The following is a 23,504-nucleotide window of genomic DNA, read 5'->3' on the forward strand; positions in this document are numbered from 1 at the left end:
TTTCTTTCAGTGTAACGGAAAGCACCCGATCAGAATATCCAATACAGTTACAATTTATACCCACACAATCAAGCCCGGCGCCTGCGCTCTCTCTCCGCTTTCTCTCCGCCTCTCTTTCGCGATCCTTTCCTTGGTGCTTTCACCTGTTCGCTGCGCATGTATGGGTAATGCTCACTCATTTCGAATCCAATGCTTTTCTTTCAGCCTATTTTTGAATATTTCCCCGTATTTTGAAAAGCTCTTTTCACCCAGTATTTTCGCCCATTGCAAAATATCTCCAATACTTAGGCAATCGCGTCTCTTTTCACAATGAGAGTGTGTTGGTTTGGGGATCTTTTTGTTTTGCTTTTTGATGTTCTCAACTTCTATTTTTAATTTTCAGTTATTGATATGCCAAAAAATCTTGTTTCACGTAGTTATACGTACGTATTTCCCCCATAGGTCTACAGATTATTATTTTCTGCTCTATATATTAAAGCTGTTTCTATAGATTTTTCAACGTCATGTCTGCGAACGGAAAACATTTTGCTGGCAATCATAAATGTCACATATGAAAGTATACGTTTTTTTGTAACTGTCTCGCAAGAAAATTCATCCATGATTCATGCATTTTTAAATTGCAAACGTGAAAACGGCTGAAATTCTGTTTCCCCAAGATCGTTGAGTTTCCGATCTCTGGTGATATGCATATTTGCCCTTCTAGATTGCTTGTTTACCCGTTGATCACGCCTTTTTAATCGTATCGCCAAGTAAAATTTTGGAGATCTTATATGTTCGAATGCAACTAAAGTCTTTAAATATAACCCTATAAATATAAGCCAATTTGATAGCCCCAATATACATATATGCATTTACTTATTCCATTTTTTGTTGTTCTCTTATCTTGGAAAACATTTGGCAGTCCGAGGTTGATGAAAATTTTAAAATTAACTCGAGCAACACCCACAAAATGACGTAATTGTATTCATAAAAAACAAAAAGTTTTCGAAGCATGAAAACTAGATCAATATATTTATAAAGACAAAAAAAAAACAAAGAAGACATAGACATGGAAAAGACCCTTGAGAAAACGTCGAAAAACATTGTAAAATAGCAAAACAGTCTGAGCAACTTGCTAAATACGAAAACGAAATCATGGCCATCGAATCCGACCCGTTGACATGTGTTAGTTATGGAAAACCAAAGTTTTCATAATTCCAAAATATACGCGAATTAAATAAGTTCATGAGTGTGTAGCACTCAGCTTGGCTCAGACAAGTGCGCAATCTTGTTAGAAAAATCGCGACCATATTTGGCGAAAATAGTATGAAAAAGTTTAATCCGGGCTGAGGGGCATAGACGACTGTGTTTGGTTTACACGGGCAGAAATTGGCTTTATATAAGAAATACATTATAGTTATTTGTGACGGATTGTTGGAAAAGTTTGACTTCTTGGGTTTATAGCTCATTGAAGCCTAAGGTTCAATACTAAATGAAAATCTTGATCTTTTAATGGTAATGATATTATTTCATATCCCAATTGAAAGACTGCGCGTAGGGTGCATTGCAAACTGAAATATAATCTATTGGGGGAGGGGTGTGGGACTATCCCAGTCTCTGATGACTCAATTGGCGCCGGCTCCTTGTGAATGAAGCCGCAGCCGATCGCGAACTGGTTGGAGCTGTGGGCAGCAAAAGGAAATCTTCGGTGCGAGCTACTTGCCTTGCCAAAGCCTGCAATTGGCCAAGGTGATCCGGATCGAATGTCGTGTGCATGTGAACAGCGTTTTGGCGCTCTTCAACATTGTCAGTGTCAATTATTTGAAAACCAAAGAGACGGCGGGGACCTTGAACTTTTATCGTCAAGCCCAATGCAAATGGTGGTCATTAGGCGTGCGCCGGAAAACAATGTTTTGCAATTATTCAGAACTTGCTCGCACTTGGCAGGGAATCTTTCGATTTGGATTCAAGGACAACTATTTTCAAAGACGACACCAGCTGCACAAAGCGATTGACATAGGCGCCTAATGTGTGTTGCTAAAATAAAGTGATGTGTGCCAACTTGAACATAACTTTTCTCGACTACAAAATGTTATGCTTTAAATATTCTTTTGAATAGCTTAGAGGCATATGTTAGCAGACAACTTCACTTATTTCTAAAACTAACGCCAAATTATTTTAACAAAAATATAACTACATCGTATTTGATAAGAAATCGGTGTTCAAATCTGGCGCCTAATATCCTATATTATCATGTAACTGGTCACACTACGTTCTCAACTTGCAGTGTAACCGCATGTGCCAAAATGTCATAACACAAAATAACAACAATGTCGCTCGTGGATAAATTAAACTATTACAGCACACGAAAATCGTTCAAATATGGCATACCCTTCCTCATCATGATGGTGGCTGGCTCCTTCGGACTTCAGCAGTTCTCCAACCTCAGGTTAGCATTTAAGAATCTCCGGGAAATCCCTAGCTAACCCATGAGTCTCTTCCCTTTACAGGTATCAGTACGCCAAGAAGCAGCCGGTAACGCCGGAGGAGATGAAAAAGTACGGCGTAAGCATGAAGAACCGCAAGGATGTGACGTTGGAGTCGGAGTACGACAAAGTCAAGTCCGTGGACATAGAGAACTGGGAGAACAAACGCGGTCCACGTCCCTGGGAGGAGCAGGAGGATCAGCCGTCAACAGCAAAGCACTAGACTTATTGCCTTCAAAACTGTTAACAAAACAACCATTGAAAACAGACTGTTCGTTGTACATAGTCATAAATAAATCAGCATTGTTAATATCTAGTAAGACAATACCCTGTAAATAATCGATAAGTGCATCGGTACTGTCCCATCCGATAGCCCTATGCCTGACGCACGGTCACTCTAGGATTTGTTAATTATCTATTATTGAAAATAAAATGGGAGAAGTAAAACCCGCTAAAGTGGAAAACTATAGCACGGGGACCGATGCAAACACTCTGTTCGTGGATGGTATGCGAATAACTTTAACCCAACTATAAGTCAAAGTAAACACATTGGCGCCATTTGCAGGGGAACGGGTTCTGTGCTTCCACGGACCGCTCATTTACGAGGCAAAGGTTCTGAAAACAAAACCCGATGCGACGCCGGTTGAGTACTACATCCACTACGCGGGCTGGAGCAAAAAGTGAGCAAACCTTCTAGTATGCACACCGATCTGCATGAAAGCAATCTCATTTTCAGCTGGGACGAGTGGGTGCCCGAGAACCGAGTCCTCAAGTACAACGATGACAACGTCAAGCGCCGTCAGGAACTGGCTCGCCAGTGCGGCGAGCGCTCCAAGAAGGACAATAAGAAGGGTGAGTTCAGCAACAAACGCAATTCCTGGAGTTGTACATTAAGCTGTTTACTAAATAGGCAGCGCCAAGGCCAAGAAAATGGAACAGATGCGTAACGAATCTCGTGCCTCGACGCCGTCTAAGGATAGCAACACCTCGCAATCGACCGCTAGCAGCACACCAACAACCAGCGCCGGACCGGGCACCAAATCGGAAGGCGGGAGCAATGGCACCATGAATACTAACAGCACCGCCAACCCTACAACCAGCCGGGCCCACCGAAAGTCCACACAATCGACGCCATCCACAGCAAGACCTGGCACGCCGAGTGATAAAAAGGAAGACCCCGCCGCATCTGAGACCACTGAGGACGAGGGACCGGTGGCGCCGAAAAAGAAAAGAATGAGCGAACAACGGCCTTCTCTTACAGGAAGCGATGTAGCAGAAAAGGCTTTGCCGACCACCACCACTCCAGCCACACCCACCACGGAGCCCGCACCGTGTGTGGAAAGCGAGGAGGCCTACGCAGCTAAGGTGGAGGTCAAGATCAAGATACCCGACGAGTTAAAGCACTATCTGACCGACGACTGGTATGCGGTGGTACGGGAGCACAAACTGCTGGAGCTGCCCGCCAAGGTTACCGTGCAGCAGATCTCGGAGCAGTATTTGGCGCACAAGAAGTCCGTGAAATCGACCAGTGCCAGCAAGGAGGTTGCCATAAACGATGTACTCGACGGAATTGTCGAGTACTTCAATGTAATGCTGGGCTCCCAGTTGCTGTACAAATTCGAACGCACCCAGTACGCGGATGTGATGCAGAAGCATCCGGACACACCGTTGTCGGAGCTTTACGGATCCTTTCACCTGCTGCGTCTGTTCGTGCGCCTTGGCTCCATGCTCAGTTACTCTGCGTTGGATCAGCCGTCCATGCAGAACCTACTAACGCATGTCCAGGATTTCCTTAAATTCCTCGTGAAGAACAGCTCAATATTTTTCAGCATGAGCAACTTTATCAACGTGGATCCCGAGTACGTGCGAAATGCACAGTAAGCAATCATCTCTCCTTGACTTGAAGTAAATATTTCATCAAAATAGTTTGCAATAATTCGGTGGTTGCTCCCAACAACTGGTTTGTAAATTAAAACACAAGTAAAATGTTTTGTCATAAGCTAATAAATGTCAGCACCTTGTAAAGATTAGTTCTTCGCTTTTGCGTCTTTATCATCGTCCTCGCTCTCCGCCTCGCTACTACTACTACTGCTGCTGGTGGGATAGAAGTCGCGAAGATCCCTAGGCTTATCCCGCTCCTGCTGTTCCTTCTCCAGGTACTCATTCTGCACCTTAACAATCTCATCGCTGCTCTTGCAGGCTGCATAGGCATTGAGAAGCTTGTCGTTTAGCTCCAGAAAGGCATGACCCCATGAGAACTTGCCTAGAAACCAGCGTGCCTCTTCCGTGAATCCACAGATGTATAGAGTGGCGGCTATGGCCTCCACGCAGCTGAGCTTGCAGGGCTTTCCGTAGTTGATGGGATTGGCGGCCACCAAGAAGGGCAGCAGTCGGGGATGTGGGCTGCGCATCCTTCCAAAGGGCGTCTCGTCCAGCTTGGCCCACGAGCAGTCGATCACGGCCACGCCCGAAGAGGCCACCACATCCCGATCCAGCGGACTTACACACAACTGGCCAACGGGCGAGAGGACGAGGCCAGGAAACTTCTGACCCAGTCTAAGATTTGAAATGAGTCCCAAGCGTGCCAGTTTCCTGCCTGAACACTTCTTTGGATCGCAGTGGTTGAGGTCCCACATGGCCACCGCGAATTCCGGCGGCTGGCCGAGATCATTTTGGGCTCCATCTCCCGAGGATTCCGAGTCGGAGCTGTCGTTTTCGCTGCTGCTGCTGGCCAGTTCGTTGGCCTGCTGAGCAAAGCTGCGGGCACAATTGTGATTCGATTTGACATTGCGGTAGGGTCCTCCTCCTCCCTTCTTTGCTTTTCCTCGGTTCCGTCCACTCATTATGCTTTGGTTTAAAACTTTATCAAAGCAAAAAAGAATCAAAGTGTTTTTAACGTCTCGTGGTGGCCAAACTGACGATCGGTTTTTTTTTATTTAGATTGCAAAGAAGGGTGGCGCAAGAAATGTGACGTCACGTTTCAAAATTTTAATAGTTTAGGTAAATGTATTTTGTTTACAACTACAAAACAATATTTATTAAAGTATTTTAAGTATATATGTTGTGCTTAGTAAGATTTAGCTTGAACTGCAATAACCTTAAAGTCACATTTAAATACTTTTAAAATTAACGTTTAACATCATCTGCGTTTACGTCACCTTTAAAATGTTAAGCATGGGTCTGAGGTTATCGCATGGCTATCGATAACTGCCGAGCGCAACCCTGTCACGCCAACGATGAATGGAAAAGAATATGGCGACCTGACTCTGGAAAAAAATTATAATTTGTCCGGCAAAAGAAGTGTGCAATACAAATAAATGTATGTATTAAAAGTGCAATTGTACGACGATCGTCTCAAAAATGTACATTTAATCAAAGGACACGCAATAAACAAGCCGCTGGGGTCAAAGTGATTTGTGCGTGCAACAAAAAAACAATTGTTGTGTGAAGTGGACAGGCGCGCCAAAAGGGCTCAAAAAATGCCACCCACCGAAAGATGCCAAAGTTGGACTTACGAGAAAACATTGCAGAAATGTGGACAATGAACAATTACTGATAAATAATACAAGAAGCCTGGCGACGCGCACAACGCACACACACGCGCGCGAAACTGTCACACGTACACAGGCGTATATCGATATTTGCGAGTTGCATTTCGCGCCGTGGCGGCAGAGCAAAATAAACCGAATAACCGAAAATAAACGGGCGTCCATTTGAACCTAACAGCAGAATATACCATACTTACTAATTGTTATTGTGTTGCTTCTTTCTTGTTTTACCCATTCACCTGCGTCCCATCCAAATACGCCCTTTCCGACTCCTTACCCCTGCCGGAGTACAGTTGCGCCCTGAAGCCAGAGCAAGCGAAACCACGGGGAGGCTAACGATAAGGATACGGAAACGGAGAGCACGGCCACTAGCCAAGCACACAGCAAGATGGGTGAAGTCAAGTCCGTGAAGGTGGACAACTGGGGAGTCTTCTTCCTGCAGAAGCTGCAGAACTTCTTTAACAAAACTGATTACTGCGATCTGACGCTGCAGTTTCGGGACAATTCGCAGCTAAAGGTACACCGTCTGGTGCTCAGCGCCTGCACCGACTACTTCAATGTACTGGAGCAGACCTGCGAGATCGTCGACGATGCCCTCATCATGCCCAACGAGTTCCAGGCGGACGTGGTGGTGCCCATTGTCAACTTCATGTACACAGGCACCCTGGAGTTCGAGCTTAAAATGTACGGCAAGCTGTTGCGCACCGCCAAGGAAATGAACATGACGGTGCTGTTGAAGCTGCTAGAGGCGCACCGTCGCACCATGGAGAACGTTAATCGCCAGCAAAGGGTGAGTGGTGGCAATTCATCATTTGCGGAAATATTTTGTAACCTATTATTTTCTTTAGCCGCCTAGTCCGAAGGGAATACGACGGCGCACAGTTGGACAGCCCAGTTCGGGTCTTCCACAACAGCGTGTCTTGGGTCCTTCGCCGCAATCGCGAAACGTAGCCACACCCATCGCGCAACGAGCCAACACACAGCGCGGCTCCACTGGCAACACAATGAGCCGAACATCAGGTGGCTCAAATCGTTCACCGTATGGAGAGAGTAGCAATGTGAAGCAGGAGCCAACGTCACCATTCGAGCAGCTGCGAAAGGGTTATAACAACAACAAGAGACCAGCACAGACAAGCCTGATATCGCCACCATCCAAGAAGCCCAGTTTGGAAGAGGTTAAGGAATTCGCTGAGCAACAACGGATGCGCAAGCAAATCGCCGCTGAGTACGGAGATAACGATCCTGAGTACGATGGAGGAATGCTTTATGATGATGTCCATGCCGGGGACGATGATGACGATGATATGCCACCGCAGCCATCTACATCTAAGCAGCAATCCCCGCAGGGTACACAGACCCAGCTAGAACATGGATCCACCACCATTATCTTGAAACAGGACTCGCCCAGTCAGACCCCCACAATAATTGTCAAGGACTCCTCCAACGCCAAGCTGAATCACACTAAGATCATAGCCGAAGTCTTGCGCCAGTATCCGCACATTGTGAAGGGCCACAAAAACATAAAGCTGAAGATTATGCCCAATACCCCACCAGCGCCGACCGAAAAATCTGCTCCAGCGACAGTAAAACCCCCGGCGAACCAGTCATCCGCTACTACATCGCCACACAAGAAACTGCACGTGTCTTTCAAAGCCGACAAGAGTGCGCCGCTAATCACAGCACAGCAGAAGGCGGCTAGCTCTCAGCAAAAGTCTGGAAACTCGCAGACAACCGGTAACCAGGCAACCGGAGCGAATCCACCAGCAAATACAGCCGCAGCCCAGAAGAGACGCATTGATAGTAAGACAATGCACGCCTTGATCGCTCAGGGAGCAGAGAATACTACTGGTGAGTACAACATTTGTAGTTAATGGGTTGCCAGAAACAACTAGCAATGAATATCTATATTTCAGGGCCCTGGCTGTGCCTGAGGTGCGGCGTAAACGGACGACCCATCAGCATTCCGTCGTACCGAGGCTTCCGACGCCATCTGATCAACACGCACAAGGAGACAATTGATCCGGCGCTATGCGAGCATTGCGGCTGGAGGTCTGTCAACAACCGGGAACTGCATTTCCACATGTATATGGAGCACCAGATCAAGTCGATGCTGTACACGTTTGCCGAGTGCGCGCTATGCAACCAGTCGTACCGGACCAAGGGTGAGTTGGAGGCGCACATAAACGAGGTGCACACGGACGACAACAAGCAACAGTGCATCTACTGCAACAAGGTATTCGAGCAAGAGCTGCAGCTATACAGACACATGAAGAGCTACCACAAGGAGCAGGCCTTGGAGGATGGCATTATCGATGAAACGGACGAAGAGTTCCTCGGCTCGCAAGACGAGGAGGAAGAGGTCGAAGGAGACGAAGAACAGGAACCAGAGCAAACTGGCAAAGTGCGAATCCTTTCGGACATAAGTCTACCAGCCACCAGTGCCATCACAGTGCAGCAAGCTCACCAGGAGCAACTGCAAGAGGAAGATGTTGAACAGGTGCAGCAGGAAGTCAAATTCGTGGGCGCCGATGGCAATGAGGTGGAGCTTACTGATGAGCAGCGCAAAGAGATTCTCTCACAGCTTAACCAGCAGCAAGCAGGCGCCGCTGCCGGTGGTGTGGTGATGGTGCTCAGTGAGCCAGAAGCGGAGCACGTCAAGCAGGAGACCGATGAGAAATCCCTGGCCGGCACCGAAGAGGAGTATGATGACAGTCAAATCTATAGCGAACTCGCTGCTGCGGACTCTGTGGAGAGCGCCAAAAAGAACATTGCTGATGAAAGCAAAGAGTCCATTGACAATCTGGAATGGGCCGAAAACCTTATAGCCGAGTCTGAAGAACAGAGCAACAAGGAGGTGAGTTTATCGAACCCTTTTATGCAAGAAGATCTACAACATGAGTCTTACAACTTACAGCCAAAATTGGATAAGCCGCGGGATGACATCAGTGAAAAGCTAAAGGAGCTTACCGGCGACTGGACGGAGGATGAGAACGATGACGATGTCGACGATAAGCCCGCTACCGCAGAGCTTGCATCCGAACTAGCCACCAAGGACCCTGAGCCAACAGTACACGAGGAAGAAGATGATATTGACTTGGCTCTCCATTCTCTGCACAAGGGACCCGAAGAGGCAACTGTAGAAAAGGCAAGTGAGGAGTCTGTCACCAGCGCGGACGATGCAGTTGACGCTGTCGCCAATATAAACAGTCAGCCCGAGAAAATGGATGTAGACTCGGAAGCGGCGGACGAGAAGGCTTCAAAGTCCGAGGTCAAGATCAAGAAAGAGGTCAAGCTTGAAAACGATCAAGAGGAATTTATCAAAGAGGATTCACCAATTCCGCATTCCGATCCCGTGGCGGAATTAAGAGAGGCGGTAGCTGCCTCCGAGGGCGAGGATGATGTGCATCTAGAGGCCGATAACATACACAAAGAGCTGCTAGATGAGTTAATTGCCGAGGCCGAGAAACCTGATGAGGAGAAGGACATTGTTCAATCCGAAGAGAATGCGACGACAGAGGCGTTAGATCGGTCAGTAACGGGCGAGGATGATCTGGTGCCACCTACGCAGCTATCCACCGAACAAATGGAGATTGATGAACCAGCAGCGGAAAAAGCAGCCGAAAATAATGAAGATACTAGGACGGCAGACGAGAAGGAAGCCGTCGAGGACAAACCAAACCAGACACAAGATGTAGCCACTGCAGAAAAGGCGACAATAGAAAGTGCAAAAGCAGGTGATGAAGTGGCGTCAGGTGAAGCAGCCAGCGTGGACAAGGTCAAGAGTCTCATTAGCGAATGGGGTGACGACGATGAGGACGAGGATGAGAATGGGGTTAGTGCGGCGGCGAAGGAGGAGCTATAATTACTAGATTTATTTATGTTCTAAGTTTGGCGATTCAACGCAGGTCAGCAGATAAACGCACCTGAGCTCGGCGCGAATTTTCGGTTTCTATTGTAAATTAAATTGTTAATGAAGATCAAGGTGAATGATAAGATACGCATATGCACTGGTTTAAGTGTATAAGATCCAATCTACTCATCTCACGTAATTGTAAATCCCCTCCCATCCTAAGTATGTTGCGCTGCTAGCATGGAAATCGCAAATCTAAGAGGAGTTCCCTTAAATGACCTTAAATGAGAGATCAGAGACCAAACGACCCAACATTTAGCTATTTATGAGTGTCCGTTTCTTCACACATACACCACCAATAGAGCAACCAAGCAACATTTCACGATTAGGTAAACACTATATATATATACACATATGCCTATTTACATACATATAGAGATGTAGTTACATAGATGTTGTTTTAATTCGTTTAAAACAGTGACATGATGTCCCCAGAAAGTAATAAAATGATTGCGTTTAATAATTGGCTAAGTTAATCAAAAGGAAAAAAGGATGCCCTCTTTTTTGATTACCAACTTAATTGTAAGGTTTATTACATATAATAAAAGCATAAAAAAATAACACAAACCTTGGAGAAAGAGAAAATATAAATGTAGACGAGAAGACTGAACTTTTTACTTATCCTAGGGCAGATCGGAAATGTAGCTAAAACAAGATTCGTTTGGAAATGCACAAGTAACAAGTCTTACACAAGAGATTAACAGCTGCCAATCCATAATATTATCCTAAGTGTTCTAGGTTTAAAAAGCGGCACATTTTCTCACAGCGCTGAAACGATTTCTCAACGAAAAGATTCCTAATCCTCATCTGAAAAGGCGCGAAGAAAATAGGTCAGCATTGTCGGAAGGGAAGAGTAGATCACATCATACTACGCACCAGATAGATAAAAGTTTATGATGCACATGGTCGCAAAGCCGGCGAGCACAGTTGCGAACTGTGCAAATCCCGCCCAGCGTCGCGTTGAGTTCGAGTGCCATCGCGCCTTCTCGCGCGGTATCACTTCGCAGACGGTGACGTAGAAGAGTGTGCCTCCGGCCAGAGCTTGGACGATAGGCAGAGTTTTGCTGGACCAAGCGGCGGGCACGTCCACGATAAGCATGCCCAGGCCAATGCCAATGACGGCGCCCAGGGCAAATACCGAAATGCCGACGAACTGGGCGCGAAAACTCGTCTGCGGATTCGAGCGGAACTCGAGCCCCAGACAAAAGCCCATCACGAACTTGTGGCAGGCGACGGCCCCTAGAAGAAACAGAACCTACGACGAAACAAAGCAGATTCCGGTTATCTAATTGGACTAAGCCCTCGCATCTCTTTGCTATCTCAATATTTGCCTAAGATTGCGCACTATAGCCGATCTAGTCTAACTATGTCAAGGCAGACGACACAGACCTTTGTGGAAGAGTTCTGAACGCCGATGGCGAGTCCTTCGATGGCCGAATGCAGTGACAGGGCGACAAAGAGACCCAGAGTGCCGGTCATGGATTGGGCGCAGGGTTCCGTGTGGCTGGTATGGCAGATGCGTGCGTTGGCGTCCTCTACACTGGCATCATCACAGCCAGATGCGCTGACCGGGTGATCGTGGTCATGATCGCTGAGTAATCGAAGCACAAAGCAATTAGTTTTGGCTGCGGGGAGGGAAATGCAATAAACCTACTGGCTATGCTGGTGCGAATGCCCGTGTGACGTATTGGGTTCCGCTGATAAAAGGGGCGCTCGTTCGTCCACTGCGCCATAACCATTGCCATTAGTGGGTCGTCTTGCCGTCTCGGTTGCTGGAGTCTCTGCATCGTGGGCATGAGTGTGCTGAATGGCCTCGCCAAAGAAGTAGTGTATGAACTCGTCGATAAAGTAGATGATGAAGAACCCGCCGCACATGGCCACCTCAGCGAATTTTGAGTCCATTTGCTCGCGCACCTGTTGCATGCGTAAGTCAGCAGGTTATCAAATTGCAGCCCCACACACAAGATCGCAGTCCAAGCTCTCACCTCGGGCAGAATGTGCACCAGTGCGGTGGCCAGCAGAATGCCCGCTCCGAAGCACAGGAGCAGGGATGTGGTCAGCGGAAAGCGGCGACGATTCCGTTCCGAAATAAAGGCGGGCAGCAATCCGGACAAAAGACTCCCGAGTCCGAGGACCAGCATAGCCAGCACCTTTTCCAGGTCGCCGCGACTCGTGGCAGCCAGGGTGGGGCTCGGGGTGATCTCCATGTTTAGACCGTCGGTTGGCAAGCTCATTGTATCAACTGCCAGACTGTGTCATCAAGAGTGGGCCAGTAAAACACACAAAAGTTCGTTGCATTTACTATTTTTAAACTAAACAGTTGCGAAGTGTGTGCAGCTCCTCTCGTACGAAATACCAAAACGCCTCACAACGGGGGCCCGCATTAAAGTACGGCATTTCAGCAGAGCGCCTTTCAGGTCACACTCATCTAAACGGTTTTTTATTTTATTTAAACATTTAAATCCGGAATTATTCTTTTACTAATCACCACCGCCATTAAGTATGCCAATAAAAGAAGGTAGGCACCCACTTCAATTATAGTTTTGGACTTCGACAAATGCTCCTGTAGTTAAAATTCAAAATTTGACCGTTTCCGTCCTGGTTGTCCGTTGGAAATGCATCGTCGTTGTATAATCTGTGGCCAGGAGCCGGGCGAGCAGTGCGTCTACCCGCGCAACATGTCGGAGGCTCGCCGGTGGCAGAACCTGGCCAACCTCAGCAGTTTTGACGTCGACCCCGAATCGCTCTGCCGGCACGGATGCGTTTGCGCCTCCCATTTGAATGGCCACGGATCTGGTTCGGAATCGGAGAGCTCGCCTCGTGCTGCTGGCCGGGCAAGAACTCCAGCTGGCTTGCAGGATTGGAGCAGCAGGTGGAGCTCTTCGACATCGGAATCTGGCCATGGCTATCCCATCAGCAAAAAGGCTAACGAGCAGATGCAGAACCAAAGCAAACAGAGTCTCGGCTCGGAGAGGCAGGAATTCAGCAGCGCAAACAGATGTACGAATGGTTACTGTCGTTTTCGAAACACCTGCAACAGCATGTACCAGGGCAATACATACACCCAAAGTGGACAGAAGTATCCCAATCCACCACAGGCAACAAGGGCCACCAACTTAGAGGACAAAAAGAATCCACCTATGAAATTAAACCCAAGGGTAAATAAACCTACCTTTGGAGCTGTAAACTGCACCTGTGATGGATGCACCTGTAGTTTCTGCCCAGTGCAAGGGATCAAGAAAGCGGTAGCCCCCCTAGAAGAAGATTCAGGCATCCAACAAAGTATGAATAAAGAGAAAAGAAAGGATAATTCCAAAGGCAGCCCGCATAAACCGAGTTCTTGCGAACGTCTCACTTGTCCAGCTTTCAGGACAACGGACATAAAGGCTGTAGCAGATGATTTCCGCAGTAGCCCGAGCTACCCGGTATCGCCAACTTCACGAGGTAACAACAGAGTTAAAAGTTCGATGAACCAGCAGAATACGAAGAAAAAGCCGGAGCTGAAAAGTGAATGCTGCCAGACGTGCATCACCCATCAATTGAAGGATCAGGAAGTGCAGTGCTCAACGGCGACGCTGCAGACTCAGAGCTCTTCGCCTGTTAGGCGAACCAAGATGACCGGCTCATTCAGCCATCAAACTGGAAGCTCAGCGACAGGTTTCTCTGCGGGACAAACCAATAATTCGAGTAACTTTACTTGTAGCGGCGGCGGTGAGAGAAGAACTTCAAATGCTATCAACGTGCTGCTTATGAACGGCACCCGAAATAATGACTACGAAGATGGGTGCTGCTCTCCGGCGAAGCAACGTCCCATGGCGCCGCCTCCAGAGATTTGCGTTCAGGAGTCCGATCTGACCGAAAGTGACGAGCGTGCTGTATTCCCGGAAATCGACAAGCCCAATTACAGAGTTTGTCGATCCTCAAACGAGACCAATGTCCTGGTCCTGGAGGAGAGTTCTTTGAATGAATGCAGCCCCAAGGCAGCACAGGATGCGAGTAAAGTAGATAGCCAGACGAAGAATCATTTCGATGCTCAACAAAACGCCAACAATAATAAAGAGCAACAGAATAGTTTTCTTATCAACTGGCTCGAGTCACCGGCCACGAGTAACTTCACTAAGGTTCTGGAACTGCAGAGATGTCGCATCAAGGAGCTGGAGAATCTGCTGGAGCAGCACAGCGTTCTGCAGCAGACAATCCAGCACAAGGTTGCGGAGCTGCAGTGCACAGATCTACCGGATCCTAAAAATATAACTAAATCATAAAACAAATCTAGTGCGCATATCTCTCAAGGAATTTTGTTGGTTTTCAAAGGGTGAAGAGTGGTTTATTCGCTATTACCGCTTGAATTCCAATACCAAACTTTCAGTTTGAACATCTAAATCAAGAGCAAATCCTTAAGAGTCTAGGCAGCGGTCTGGATGACATCGGTGTAGAGCTTGACCTTAGTGGCAATGCTCATGTCGACGTACTTGTCGCCAATGGAAACGATCAGGCCACCGATGATGCTGGGGTCCACGCGGGAAGTGATCTTCAGAGACTCGTTGCCCTTCAGGAAAGACTGCAAAGCAAATGAGCAATAAATTGGGTGGGCGAGACAAGACAGACGCAAGGCGTAGATACCTTAAGAGCACCCTCCAGCTGCTTGCTCTGGGATGCATCCAAGGGCTTGGCGGTGACCACCTCGCAGACGACCTCACCGCGGTGTGCGGCCATGATGGTCTTGTAGGCGTTGATCACGGTGTCCAGCTTCTTTAGACGTCCGTTGTCGGCCAGCAGACCCAATAGATTGGCAGTGGCCGGGGCGAAGCGTAGCTTCTCGGATGCCTCCTTCAGAGCGGTGGCCATGACCTTCTTGTTGATGATGGGGCTGGTCACGTACTCGCGCAGCTTCTTGTCGCTACGGATAGTGGCCTGCAGGGCAGTCAGATCCTTCTCCACCTGATCCAACTGGCTCAACTTGGAGGCAGCCGAGTACAGGGCGGTAGCATAGCGACCTTCCAGACCGAACACCTGCACTGGTGGCTTCACCGTCGCCTGGGCGGCAGCGGAGCTGAGGGTGCGGCTCTGCGGGATAAGCAAACGAGAGCACTTGGTAAGTTTTTCGGCTTATTAAACATAAACTACCCGCGGTTCGTGGGTTAAGGTGGGCAAAAATTACATAACCAAGAAACGCACGTTAGATAATTGTACATATGAGACAGCGGGTTGTCCAGGCAATAATAATTTGACATGCACTTAAAATGGTTTGGCATTGACCGGAGCTTTTTCACTTTTTTTTCTATTCATTCGCATTATAACATACCAAAATTGCCAATTTGTTAATAGAGGCCATCGTTTTTATCCCGATAATTTTTCAGCTAAAACTCTCAGCTGTCACCAGGGCTACGTTACTCGCTACTCGACGTGTGGCAGGGTTGTTTTGGGTGGTGTAAGGGTTGCAGGAAAGTTATCGATTACAAAAAGTAGCTAGATTTGAACATTTAGCTAGTTAAATAAAAGCGAATTTTTAATATAAATTAATATTTTGACTACTGACTTTAATGTAATTATTAAAAGACTTAATTTAGGTATTTCATGGGTACCCAAAATCCATCTGAATAGTAACACCTCTAATTTGTTATTAAATAGCTCTCATGTTATTTTATAAACATCAAATTGAATACTTTTGTAATCCTTTACTTACATAAAAAGACACGGCTTGAGATTCGATTTACGTCTTTTTATTTGTTTTAAATTATGTTAATGGTGATTCTCATTTTCTGCTGCTCTTTAATGGATGTATGACTTTTGCTTATTTCGAAACCTAAATATGTCTTGAAATGGTTGCGAATATGTAAATGTTGCATAACCATCGGGAAAACTATAGTTGCCAGTGGTTACAAACACTGTGGGCCTTCAGTTGCGAGCGATTTGAAATTGCATTAATCAGTTTACTTGTCATCTAAAATGGTGGGTTAGGTGCTTAGTAAATCCCTTCTGTTCAAAAGTCACTCTATTAGCTTACCCTCATCCTCTTCCTCTTCCTCGCCTTCTCCATCCTCACCGTCCTCGTCGTCGAATGCCTCCTCCTCATTATCTTCGTTGTCCTCCTCGTCCTCGGGCTCCACCTCGATATCAGGTACCAGATAATACTGCAGTGGATTTGGCCAAAGGTCGTCTTTTATCAGTTCTGCGATCTCGTCGTTGACGGGATCGGTGTTATCCGAGAACCAATCGAAGAAGGTTTTGTATTCGGAGTTGCGTTTCTTCTTGTTTCCGTAAGGTTTCGTCAGCAAAAGTTTCAGCAGGTTCTTTCCCTCCTTCCATTTGATGGGCGTGCTGGTAGACGCGGGCCAGTCGCCGTTCTCGGAAGCAGCTTTAATTGAAATGGTATTGGGTTAGCTAAGCGGATCTGAGTAAATCTCTGGCCCAACTTACCCGCTGAATTCAGGTGGAACTCTTTGGTGAGCACCTTGTTTTCAAAGTAAGGATTCTCGTCGAAATGGAAGTTGATGCGGTATCCCGATTTAATATCCTCGAACTCCTCCACCTCAAGTTTGCTGAGTGCGTGCAGGCATTCCTCCTCCTCCTCATCCAGAATGCCGGATACTTGCGGGTGGTTGATAAACTGCAAGTATGGTAGTTGGGATTAGCTAGGGGATGCATGCTATCAAGCAGAAAGCCATGTTTATGGCACCTTTGGCACTACTTTTCTTTTCAATTATGGCAGCAAATATTTAAGTGGTTATTTGAGTTGAAGCCATTTTGAACTGGGCTATGTTGTGTATTTCCCGGCCAGACGGATATATCGATAGCACGATTTTTCCGGGAGGGGGAAAATGCGCGGGGAGCCGGTGGTGTCGGCATTGCAGCCCAAAGATGAACAAGAAAAAATGCCTCGAATAGAGAAAATTTCTTGTACATGTGTGCAGCGATTACCATCATTTCAGGGCTTCGAAAGAACTAGGCGGCTCTACTAGAACCCAGCAGACGAACACGCGGAAGGGACAAACATGGCCGCGGATCGAAGTACTCACCGAGGTCACCCAGAAGTTGGGGATGCGCTTGACCAGCTCGCTGCGCTTCTCGTAGCAGGGTTTCCGCAGCTTGTTGTACTTCTGCTCCACCTTGAGGATCTCCTCGCTGGCCTTCTCGTTCAGCGCATCGATCTCGTTCTGGCAGGCATCAATTTGCTCCAACGCCTCCGACTCCTCCTCGTTGTTACCGGCGGCGGCGGATGCGTTGCCATCGGCGGGGGCGCCGTCCAGCTTGGCTCGCTTTGGCACGCTCGACATTCTGCACGCTCTTCCGGTGTGTGTGCGCTCGTAATTCCCGAGATATTTGACCAAAAAGCGGCGGTACAGTTGAGCAGAAGAGAAGCGAAGCGGATTTTTTAACCTTGCGTTTGCGGCTGCAGAGCTGTAAGTGTATCGATAGTGCGGCGCTCTATCGATAGACACATCGCAGTAGGCCACCGGTGTGAACACTGGCCAACCATGATTACAGTACTATCGATAGGCATATTCGGGTCCAATCGTTCTTCGATATCGAGATTTGATGCCGAGCTGTAATAGCTGAAAATTATTATTTTCATTTTGCATACGCATCGTTTTTGAAAACATCAGCAACATGGCCACGGCTGAAGCCCAGATCGGTGTGAACAGGAACTTGCAGAAGCAAGACCTCAGCAACTTGGTAAGCAGCCCGCAAAGACGACCGCCAGACGCCGCCTTCCCTTTTTTTTCCGCCCGTGTGTGAAAGTATACGCGTCGTCATTATGGAGCCGCTTCCCGGAAAAACGGCGGGGTGCGGGACAAAAGGACGCGCCCAGATTGTCTCAAACGGTCCACGGATCAATTTCGCCAGATATACCAGTGGGTTTCGCCAGGGCCAGCAGTGATTTGTTGTGGGTGAGAGAGCACGGTGAAAATGCAGCACGTGGCGCTACATTTAGGGTCTGTTTGGTTTTTCTCGCGACTTTGGCTCTGCATATGGGCATGATGCGGACCCCGGAGGTATTTGGGATCTGGCTAGCAGATCAGTTTCGCGAGGACTGCCCGGCTGTTGTCATCAATTTTTAGTTGATGCAATTCAAGCGACATTCTAACCTCAAAATCGACGGCTTTCCTATATACACACATGCAGCTGAGAGGGGATGTTTTGTCAGGGGGTGTGGCGGCGGTAAACAAGACTTGTGCTCTGATTTTACGCTGTAGAAGCGCCTTTATTAATCGCATTGCATTTGGAATCTTGCAGGACGTCTCCAAACTAACGCCTCTCTCACCGGAGGTCATCTCCCGACAGGCGACCATCAACATCGGCACCATCGGTCATGTGGCTCACGGCAAATCCACGGTGGTCAAAGCCATATCCGGCGTGCAGACTGTGCGCTTCAAGAACGAACTGGAGCGCAACATCACAATCAAGCTGGGTGAGTCAGGGATCCGTGTGAGCTAGCCTTAGCATATAATCTTAAGATGTATTATTCTACTCGATAATAATTTAGCCGTATGTTAATTCTTCCTGCTCGCACGTAAACCCCGTAGTACCCTAAGATTGTAAACCTTCTCGGCTGGCCGAAAATAACCCATAATTATCTTAAGAACCCCTTTTTAACACCGTACCGCGACGGCACACCGCGTAGCCAACTCTGTCGCTGCTTTACATCGAGATATTGTTGTAAAAGGGTTCTGTGAATGATTGTCTCTTGTAATTCGAATTCCTGTGTATTTTGGTAACTTAAATTGCTGGATTAGCACGCGTTGCCTTGTGTCGTCGCCTAAGTAGACTTAAATGAACAAAGAAGTTGTCCTTAGAATGTTGTACTTTACAAAGCTGAATTGAAAAGCTTTCCCAAAGTTTGGTATTAAGCATATCTTCCTGTTAGCTTAGTCTTGAATCTGTTACATTGATTGATACGACTGATAATCCAGCAATTTAATTAATTGCCAATCTTTTTCTTCTTTTTCCCTATTTCTCTTGTTTTTTCGATTTTTTCGGTTGCGACGCGTCCACCATATAATAAAAAAAAACACCAAACCCATCAAACAATCCAAAATTGTCCAAAACTTGTCATTTGCAGAACGCTTGAGCGAAAAGAAAATCAAGAAACTTTTGAGCTCCAAGCAGCAGCGACAGCAGTATGAAATCAAACAGCGTTCAATGCTACGCCACCTGGCCGAATTGCGGCGACATAGCCGATTCCGCCGCCTCTGCACCAAGCCAGCACCGTCTTCCATGCCAGCATCCACCTCCAGTGCAGCTAGACGCACCACCCGGCGAAGCACCAGTCTGAGCTCACTGAGTCCCAGCAATAGTAGCGGCTATGGCAGCGTTTTTGGCTGCGAGGAACATGATGTGGACAAAACATCCAGTAACAAGGGATTCGCCAAACTGAAGCGTCGACGCAGCAGTTGTGTGGGAGCTCCAACTTCCAACTCCAAGCGGTCGAAAAATAACGAGGGACTAGTGGCCAAAAAGCCGCCCAAAGGAGAGTACGTTGTGGAGCGTATTGAATGCGTTGAGATTGATCAGTATCAGCCAGTCTTCTTCGTCAAATGGTTGGGATACCATAATAGCGAGAACACCTGGGAAAGTCTTGCCAACGTGGCCGACTGCGCCGAAATCGAGAAGTTTGTGGAGCGGCATCAGCAGCTCTACGAGACATACATAGCCCAGATAACCACTGAGCTTGAGAAGCAGCTGGAGGCATTGCCACTTATGGAGAACATTACGGTGGCCGAAGTAGATGCCTATGAGCCACTCAATCTGCAGATCGATCTTATCCTGCTCGCCCAATATCGCGCTGCTGGCAGTCGCAGCCAAAGGGAACCGCAGAAAATTGGAGAACGAGCCCTGAAAAGCATGCAAATCAAGCGGGCTCAATTTTCACGGCGCAAGCAGTTGGCTGATCTAGCATTGTTCGAGAAGCGCATGAATCATGTGGAGAAACCGTCACCTCCAATACGTGTGGAGAACAACGTAGATCTGGACACTATAGACAGCAATTTCATGTACATACAGGATAACATAATCGGCAAGGATGTGCCCAAGCCGGAAGTGGGAATTCTGGGCTGTAAGTGCACTGAAGACACAGAGGAGTGTGCTGCCTCTACGAAGTGTTGTGCCCGCCTCGCCGACGAGCTGTTCGCCTACGAGCGAAGCACACGGCGCTTGCGCCTACGTCCAGGAAGTGCCATCTACGAGTGCAATAGCCGCTGCTCGTGCGATTCAAGCTGCTCCAACCGTCTGGTGCAGCATGGACGCCAGGTACCGTTGGTTTTGTTTAAGACCGCCAACGGCAGCGGATGGGGGGTGCGAGCCGCAACTGCCCTGCGTAAGGGTGAATTTGTGTGCGAGTATATTGGAGAGATCATCACCAGCGATGAGGCAAATGAGCGCGGCAAGGCGTATGACGACAATGGGAGGACATATCTTTTCGATTTGGACTACAACACAGCTCAGGACAGCGAGTACACTATCGATGCGGCTAACTATGGCAACATCTCGCACTTTATCAATCACTCTTGCGATCCAAATCTCGCCGTGTTCCCCTGCTGGATCGAGCACCTGAATGTCGCACTGCCGCACCTCGTCTTCTTCACACTGCGTCCAATCAAGGCGGGCGAGGAGTTGAGCTTCGACTACATTCGCGCGGACAACGAGGACGTGCCCTACGAGAACCTCTCGACAGCTGTGCGCGTCGAGTGCCGCTGCGGAGCTGATAATTGCAGAAAGGTCCTCTTTTGAATGGACTTGAAGTACTATTTTTAAATGGCACGTCGTTACCCACCTTAGACATCATTGCATTGAACCTTTTTTTTTTTTTTGTCAACATATATATGTTACTAATTGGATTTTATTTTCCGAACAATGAATTGATGACGTTTTAATTATTTATTTGTTAATAAATGCGAATATCGTTTGGATCTACATTATGTTTGATGATCTATATTACTAGAGGATAAAAGGAGTAATCTTATATAGCGTGTACATGTAATTTTATACATTAAATTTAGTAATAACTTAGAGTTTTGACAAACTACCTTGTAATGTGCTGAAATTATTACCGCATAATGTGCATATCATTATTTCACAATAAATATCTTACCATTATTAAGTGATGTTTGTTTGTGGCTGCATAAATGATCTGGAAGGATCAAAGAAGTGATTGTAGTTAGCAATAGCACTTAATTCCTTGTCAAGAAGTTAATATACTGGATTATTTTAAGTGGTTGCCAGGCCAGGAGTTCGAAGAATGTATTGTAATATTCTTCATAATTCTTATCGCATTGCTTCTAGGTTATGCCAACGCCAAAATCTACAAGTGCGACAACCCCAAGTGCCCGCGCCCGGCCAGCTTCGTTTCGGACGCATCCAGCAAGGACGACAGCTTGCCCTGCACCCGGCTCAACTGCTCCGGCAACTTCAGACTGGTGCGACATGTGAGCTTCGTGGATTGCCCCGGTCACGACATTCTTATGGCTACCATGTTGAACGGCGCTGCTGTGATGGATGCCGCTCTGCTGCTCATTGCTGGTGAGTAGCCCAGGATCTCTCTGAACCGACACAAGATATACTAATTTCTACCTATTCCATGTGCAGGCAATGAATCCTGTCCACAACCGCAAACCTCTGAGCATTTGGCCGCCATTGAGATTATGAAGCTGAAACAGATTCTAATCTTGCAAAACAAGATCGATCTGATCAAGGAGAGCCAGGCGAAAGAGCAGTACGAGGAGATCACCAAATTCGTCCAGGGCACCGTAGCTGAGGGCGCTCCGATCATTCCGATCTCGGCCCAGCTTAAGTACAACATCGATGTGCTCTGCGAGTACATTGTGAATAAGATCCCAGTGCCGCCGCGCGACTTCAATGCCCCGCCCCGTCTGATCGTCATCCGATCCTTCGACGTGAACAAGCCAGGCTGTGAGGTGGCAGACCTTAAGGGCGGTGTCGCGGGTGGCTCCATTCTGAGCGGCGTGCTGAAGGTAGGCCAAGAGATCGAAGTGCGTCCAGGTGTTGTGACCAAGGACAGCGATGGCAACATCACCTGCCGTCCAATCTTCTCCCGTATCGTCTCGCTCTTTGCCGAGCAGAACGAGCTGCAGTACGCCGTGCCTGGTGGTCTGATTGGTGTGGGCACCAAGATCGATCCTACGCTGTGCCGTGCCGATCGTTTGGTCGGTCAGGTGCTAGGCGCCGTTGGACAACTGCCAGACATCTACCAGGAGCTGGAAATCTCGTACTACCTGCTGCGTCGCCTTCTCGGCGTCCGTACTGATGGTGACAAGAAGGGAGCGCGCGTTGAGAAGCTGCAGAAGAACGAAATTCTGTTGGTTAACATCGGATCGCTCAGCACTGGCGGCCGCATCTCGGCCACCAAAGGTGATTTGGCTAAGATCGTTCTTACGACGCCGGTGTGCACGGAGAAGGGCGAAAAGATTGCACTCAGCAGACGTGTGGAGAACCATTGGCGGTGAGTATATGCAGCTCTCCTAATATTGTATTTGAAATCACAACCTAATGATGTATTTTTTCTCTTCAGTTTGATTGGCTGGGGTCAGATCTTCGGAGGCAAGACAATCACACCCGTTCTGGACAGTCAGGTGGCAAAGAAGTAGAACTTAGTTAGGATCCGAATGGTTCTACTTTTAGGAACAACACCAGCGGCAAAAGTAGCAGCATCAACTTTATTAGGCCTCTTCGCCCTGCTCCTTCATGTCCCACAGCTCCATTCTTCCCGTGTCCGTTGATCAAACCGCAACTAATTAGTACCAACATGAAATACATACCTAACTTAATTTATTTTATTGAATTTTGTTGTCGAGTATGTATATAAAATGAAAACACACGATTCGCTTGCGAGTATTGTGCATCTATAGCAGAATCAGGCATAACAAAAGCAACTAATAGGGTATACCTTATATATTATAATAACTAAAGGCAAATCTGATACATCGTAAAATTGTTTTTATGATTTAAATACAAAACAAAAACTAAACGAAAAAAACAACAAATTGTATTGCATTTTTTACAATTAAAACATCCAGAACTGACTTGTTATTTTGGGATTTTTGGAGTGGAGTCGTTTAAAATTAATTTAATTTAGGGAAATTGTGGGAAGAACGCAGATAAGTAGGCTACATAAAATGCTGAATAAACGGGGAAGTAAGCAAAGTCAACTTGTTTATTTTTCATTATAGACCAATTTATTTTTCCACTTTTAGTTCAATTAAATTTAAATAGTTACAATACGATGTTTTTTCAATAACACATTGATACTCGTAATATTCTGTTGTTTAAGCAATTATTCATACAAATCTCAATATCGTTTTTGAAACACAATGTCCGTCAGCAGCGATTCGACATCGATTGTGTTGAATAATTTTTGAAACGTTTTCTTTTTCGATTTGGTAAATTTGTTTTAACTATAGCACACTAATTTAATTTTAATGTATTTTTATCCTTTTGTAATTTTAAACTACTATTACCAAGTACTTGTTAGTTTAATATTTGGTTTCTCGAGACTTCGTTTATTAGTAAATATAGCTTATTGAATAAAAATTCGTACTTAGCCGTGATGTACATATTTTTGGT

The 23,504-nt window shown here is 46.9% G+C and overlaps 9 protein-coding genes across 11 annotated transcripts; 5 read left to right on the forward strand and 4 right to left on the reverse strand.

The window, feature by feature from the left end:
* Positions 1-2,225: 2,225 nt before the first annotated feature.
* On the forward strand, positions 2,226-2,790 carry LOC6727993 (cytochrome c oxidase assembly protein COX16 homolog, mitochondrial). Its single transcript, XM_002103309.4, has 2 exons — positions 2,226-2,428; positions 2,490-2,790. The coding sequence occupies exons 1-2, from the start codon at positions 2,310-2,312 to the stop codon at positions 2,686-2,688; spliced, it is 318 nt and encodes a 105-aa protein (XP_002103345.1). The 5' UTR covers positions 2,226-2,309; the 3' UTR covers positions 2,689-2,790.
* Positions 2,791-2,828: 38 nt separating this feature from the next.
* LOC6727994 (nuA4 complex subunit EAF3 homolog) lies at positions 2,829-4,495 on the forward strand. Its single transcript, XM_002103310.4, has 4 exons — positions 2,829-2,970; positions 3,031-3,145; positions 3,202-3,317; positions 3,376-4,495. The coding sequence occupies exons 1-4, from the start codon at positions 2,898-2,900 to the stop codon at positions 4,344-4,346; spliced, it is 1,275 nt and encodes a 424-aa protein (XP_002103346.1). The 5' UTR covers positions 2,829-2,897; the 3' UTR covers positions 4,347-4,495.
* LOC6727995 (18S rRNA aminocarboxypropyltransferase) lies at positions 4,454-5,423 on the reverse strand. The gene has a single exon (XM_002103311.4). It carries the CDS (start codon positions 5,306-5,308, stop codon positions 4,493-4,495), a length of 816 nt encoding a protein of 271 aa, XP_002103347.2. The 5' UTR covers positions 5,309-5,423; the 3' UTR covers positions 4,454-4,492.
* Positions 5,424-5,637: 214 nt separating this feature from the next.
* LOC6727996 (centrosome-associated zinc finger protein CP190) lies at positions 5,638-10,490 on the forward strand. Its single transcript, XM_016176667.3, has 5 exons — positions 5,638-5,784; positions 6,307-6,803; positions 6,862-7,861; positions 7,927-8,867; positions 8,928-10,490. Exons 2-5 carry the CDS (start codon positions 6,402-6,404, stop codon positions 9,873-9,875), a joined length of 3,291 nt encoding a protein of 1,096 aa, XP_016034596.1. The 5' UTR covers positions 5,638-5,784; positions 6,307-6,401; the 3' UTR covers positions 9,876-10,490.
* LOC6727997 (zinc transporter ZIP1) lies at positions 10,424-12,285 on the reverse strand. The gene is made up of 5 exons (XM_016175351.3): positions 11,909-12,285; positions 11,578-11,837; positions 11,313-11,514; positions 10,800-11,178; positions 10,424-10,730 (listed from the first exon to the last, which is right to left on the reverse strand). Exons 1-5 carry the CDS (start codon positions 12,155-12,157, stop codon positions 10,720-10,722), a joined length of 1,101 nt encoding a protein of 366 aa, XP_016034597.1. The 5' UTR covers positions 12,158-12,285; the 3' UTR covers positions 10,424-10,719.
* A 79-nt stretch (positions 12,286-12,364) lies between these two features.
* On the forward strand, positions 12,365-14,406 carry LOC6727998. The gene has a single exon (XM_002103314.4). It carries the CDS (start codon positions 12,539-12,541, stop codon positions 14,186-14,188), a length of 1,650 nt encoding a protein of 549 aa, XP_002103350.2. The 5' UTR covers positions 12,365-12,538; the 3' UTR covers positions 14,189-14,406.
* LOC6727999 (ATP synthase subunit O, mitochondrial) lies at positions 14,220-15,385 on the reverse strand. The gene is made up of 3 exons (XM_016175350.3): positions 15,229-15,385; positions 14,547-14,990; positions 14,220-14,484 (listed from the first exon to the last, which is right to left on the reverse strand). The coding sequence occupies exons 1-3, from the start codon at positions 15,256-15,258 to the stop codon at positions 14,329-14,331; spliced, it is 630 nt and encodes a 209-aa protein (XP_016034598.1). The 5' UTR covers positions 15,259-15,385; the 3' UTR covers positions 14,220-14,328.
* Positions 14,881-22,712, forward strand: LOC6728001 (eukaryotic translation initiation factor 2 subunit 3). Of its 3 annotated transcripts, XM_016176668.3 has the most exons (5): positions 17,406-17,600; positions 18,162-18,336; positions 21,207-21,443; positions 21,510-22,383; positions 22,453-22,712. In XM_016176668.3, the coding sequence occupies exons 1-5, from the start codon at positions 17,535-17,537 to the stop codon at positions 22,526-22,528; spliced, it is 1,428 nt and encodes a 475-aa protein (XP_016034599.1). In that variant the 5' UTR covers positions 17,406-17,534; the 3' UTR covers positions 22,529-22,712. The 3 variants fall into 3 exon arrangements, with proteins under 3 accessions (XP_044779184.1, XP_016034600.1, XP_016034599.1); XM_044923249.1 differs by lacking the exons at positions 17,406-17,600; positions 21,207-21,443; positions 21,510-22,383; positions 22,453-22,712 and adding exons at positions 14,881-15,018; positions 18,988-21,024; XM_016176669.3 differs by lacking the exons at positions 21,207-21,443; positions 21,510-22,383; positions 22,453-22,712 and adding an exon at positions 18,988-21,024 and having other exon boundaries at positions 17,391-17,600.
* On the reverse strand, positions 15,625-17,351 carry LOC6728000 (protein SET). The gene is made up of 4 exons (XM_002103316.4): positions 16,943-17,351; positions 16,344-16,533; positions 15,931-16,281; positions 15,625-15,867 (listed from the first exon to the last, which is right to left on the reverse strand). Exons 1-4 carry the CDS (start codon positions 17,198-17,200, stop codon positions 15,857-15,859), a joined length of 810 nt encoding a protein of 269 aa, XP_002103352.1. The 5' UTR covers positions 17,201-17,351; the 3' UTR covers positions 15,625-15,856.
* Positions 22,713-23,504: the final 792 nt, after the last annotated feature.

The sequence above is a fragment of the Drosophila simulans genome, chromosome 3R (genome assembly GCF_016746395.2).
Source record: "Drosophila simulans strain w501 chromosome 3R, Prin_Dsim_3.1, whole genome shotgun sequence".
Lineage (NCBI taxonomy): Eukaryota > Metazoa > Arthropoda > Insecta > Diptera > Drosophilidae > Drosophila > Drosophila simulans.

Coding starts and splice junctions, on each gene's coding strand:
- LOC6727993 (XM_002103309.4), top strand. CDS start 2,310: ATGTCGCTCGTGGATAAATTAAACTATTACAGCACACGAAAATCGTTC. Junction 2,429..2,489: donor CAGCAGTTCTCCAACCTCAG/GTTAGCATTTAA, acceptor TTCCCTTTACAG/GTATCAGTACGCCAAGAAGC.
- LOC6727994 (XM_002103310.4), top strand. CDS start 2,898: ATGGGAGAAGTAAAACCCGCTAAAGTGGAAAACTATAGCACGGGGACC. Junction 2,971..3,030: donor AAACACTCTGTTCGTGGATG/GTATGCGAATAA, acceptor CGCCATTTGCAG/GGGAACGGGTTCTGTGCTTC. Junction 3,146..3,201: donor TACGCGGGCTGGAGCAAAAA/GTGAGCAAACCT, acceptor TCTCATTTTCAG/CTGGGACGAGTGGGTGCCCG.
- LOC6727995 (XM_002103311.4), bottom strand. CDS start 5,308: ATGAGTGGACGGAACCGAGGAAAAGCAAAGAAGGGAGGAGGAGGACCC.
- LOC6727996 (XM_016176667.3), top strand. CDS start 6,402: ATGGGTGAAGTCAAGTCCGTGAAGGTGGACAACTGGGGAGTCTTCTTC. Junction 7,862..7,926: donor GGGAGCAGAGAATACTACTG/GTGAGTACAACA, acceptor TCTATATTTCAG/GGCCCTGGCTGTGCCTGAGG. Junction 8,868..8,927: donor AAGAACAGAGCAACAAGGAG/GTGAGTTTATCG, acceptor TACAACTTACAG/CCAAAATTGGATAAGCCGCG.
- LOC6727997 (XM_016175351.3), bottom strand. CDS start 12,157: ATGAGCTTGCCAACCGACGGTCTAAACATGGAGATCACCCCGAGCCCC. Junction 11,838..11,908: donor TGGTGCACATTCTGCCCGAG/GTGAGAGCTTGG, acceptor CGCATGCAACAG/GTGCGCGAGCAAATGGACTC. Junction 11,179..11,312: donor TTCAGAACTCTTCCACAAAG/GTCTGTGTCGTC, acceptor GTTTCGTCGTAG/GTTCTGTTTCTTCTAGGGGC.
- LOC6727998 (XM_002103314.4), top strand. CDS start 12,539: ATGCATCGTCGTTGTATAATCTGTGGCCAGGAGCCGGGCGAGCAGTGC.
- LOC6727999 (XM_016175350.3), bottom strand. CDS start 15,258: ATGGCCTCTATTAACAAATTGGCAATTTTG. Junction 14,991..15,228: donor TTAACAAATTGGCAATTTTG/GTATGTTATAAT, acceptor CTTATCCCGCAG/AGCCGCACCCTCAGCTCCGC. Junction 14,485..14,546: donor AGCTGGAGGGTGCTCTTAAG/GTATCTACGCCT, acceptor TTTGCTTTGCAG/TCTTTCCTGAAGGGCAACGA.
- LOC6728000 (XM_002103316.4), bottom strand. CDS start 17,200: ATGTCGAGCGTGCCAAAGCGAGCCAAGCTGGACGGCGCCCCCGCCGAT. Junction 16,534..16,942: donor CCAACTTCTGGGTGACCTCG/GTGAGTACTTCG, acceptor CCATACTTGCAG/TTTATCAACCACCCGCAAGT. Junction 16,282..16,343: donor GTTCCACCTGAATTCAGCGG/GTAAGTTGGGCC, acceptor TTTCAATTAAAG/CTGCTTCCGAGAACGGCGAC.
- LOC6728001 (XM_016176669.3), top strand. CDS start 17,535: ATGGCCACGGCTGAAGCCCAGATCGGTGTGAACAGGAACTTGCAGAAG. Junction 17,601..18,161: donor AGCAAGACCTCAGCAACTTG/GTAAGCAGCCCG, acceptor GGAATCTTGCAG/GACGTCTCCAAACTAACGCC. Junction 18,337..18,987: donor CAACATCACAATCAAGCTGG/GTGAGTCAGGGA, acceptor TGTCATTTGCAG/AACGCTTGAGCGAAAAGAAA.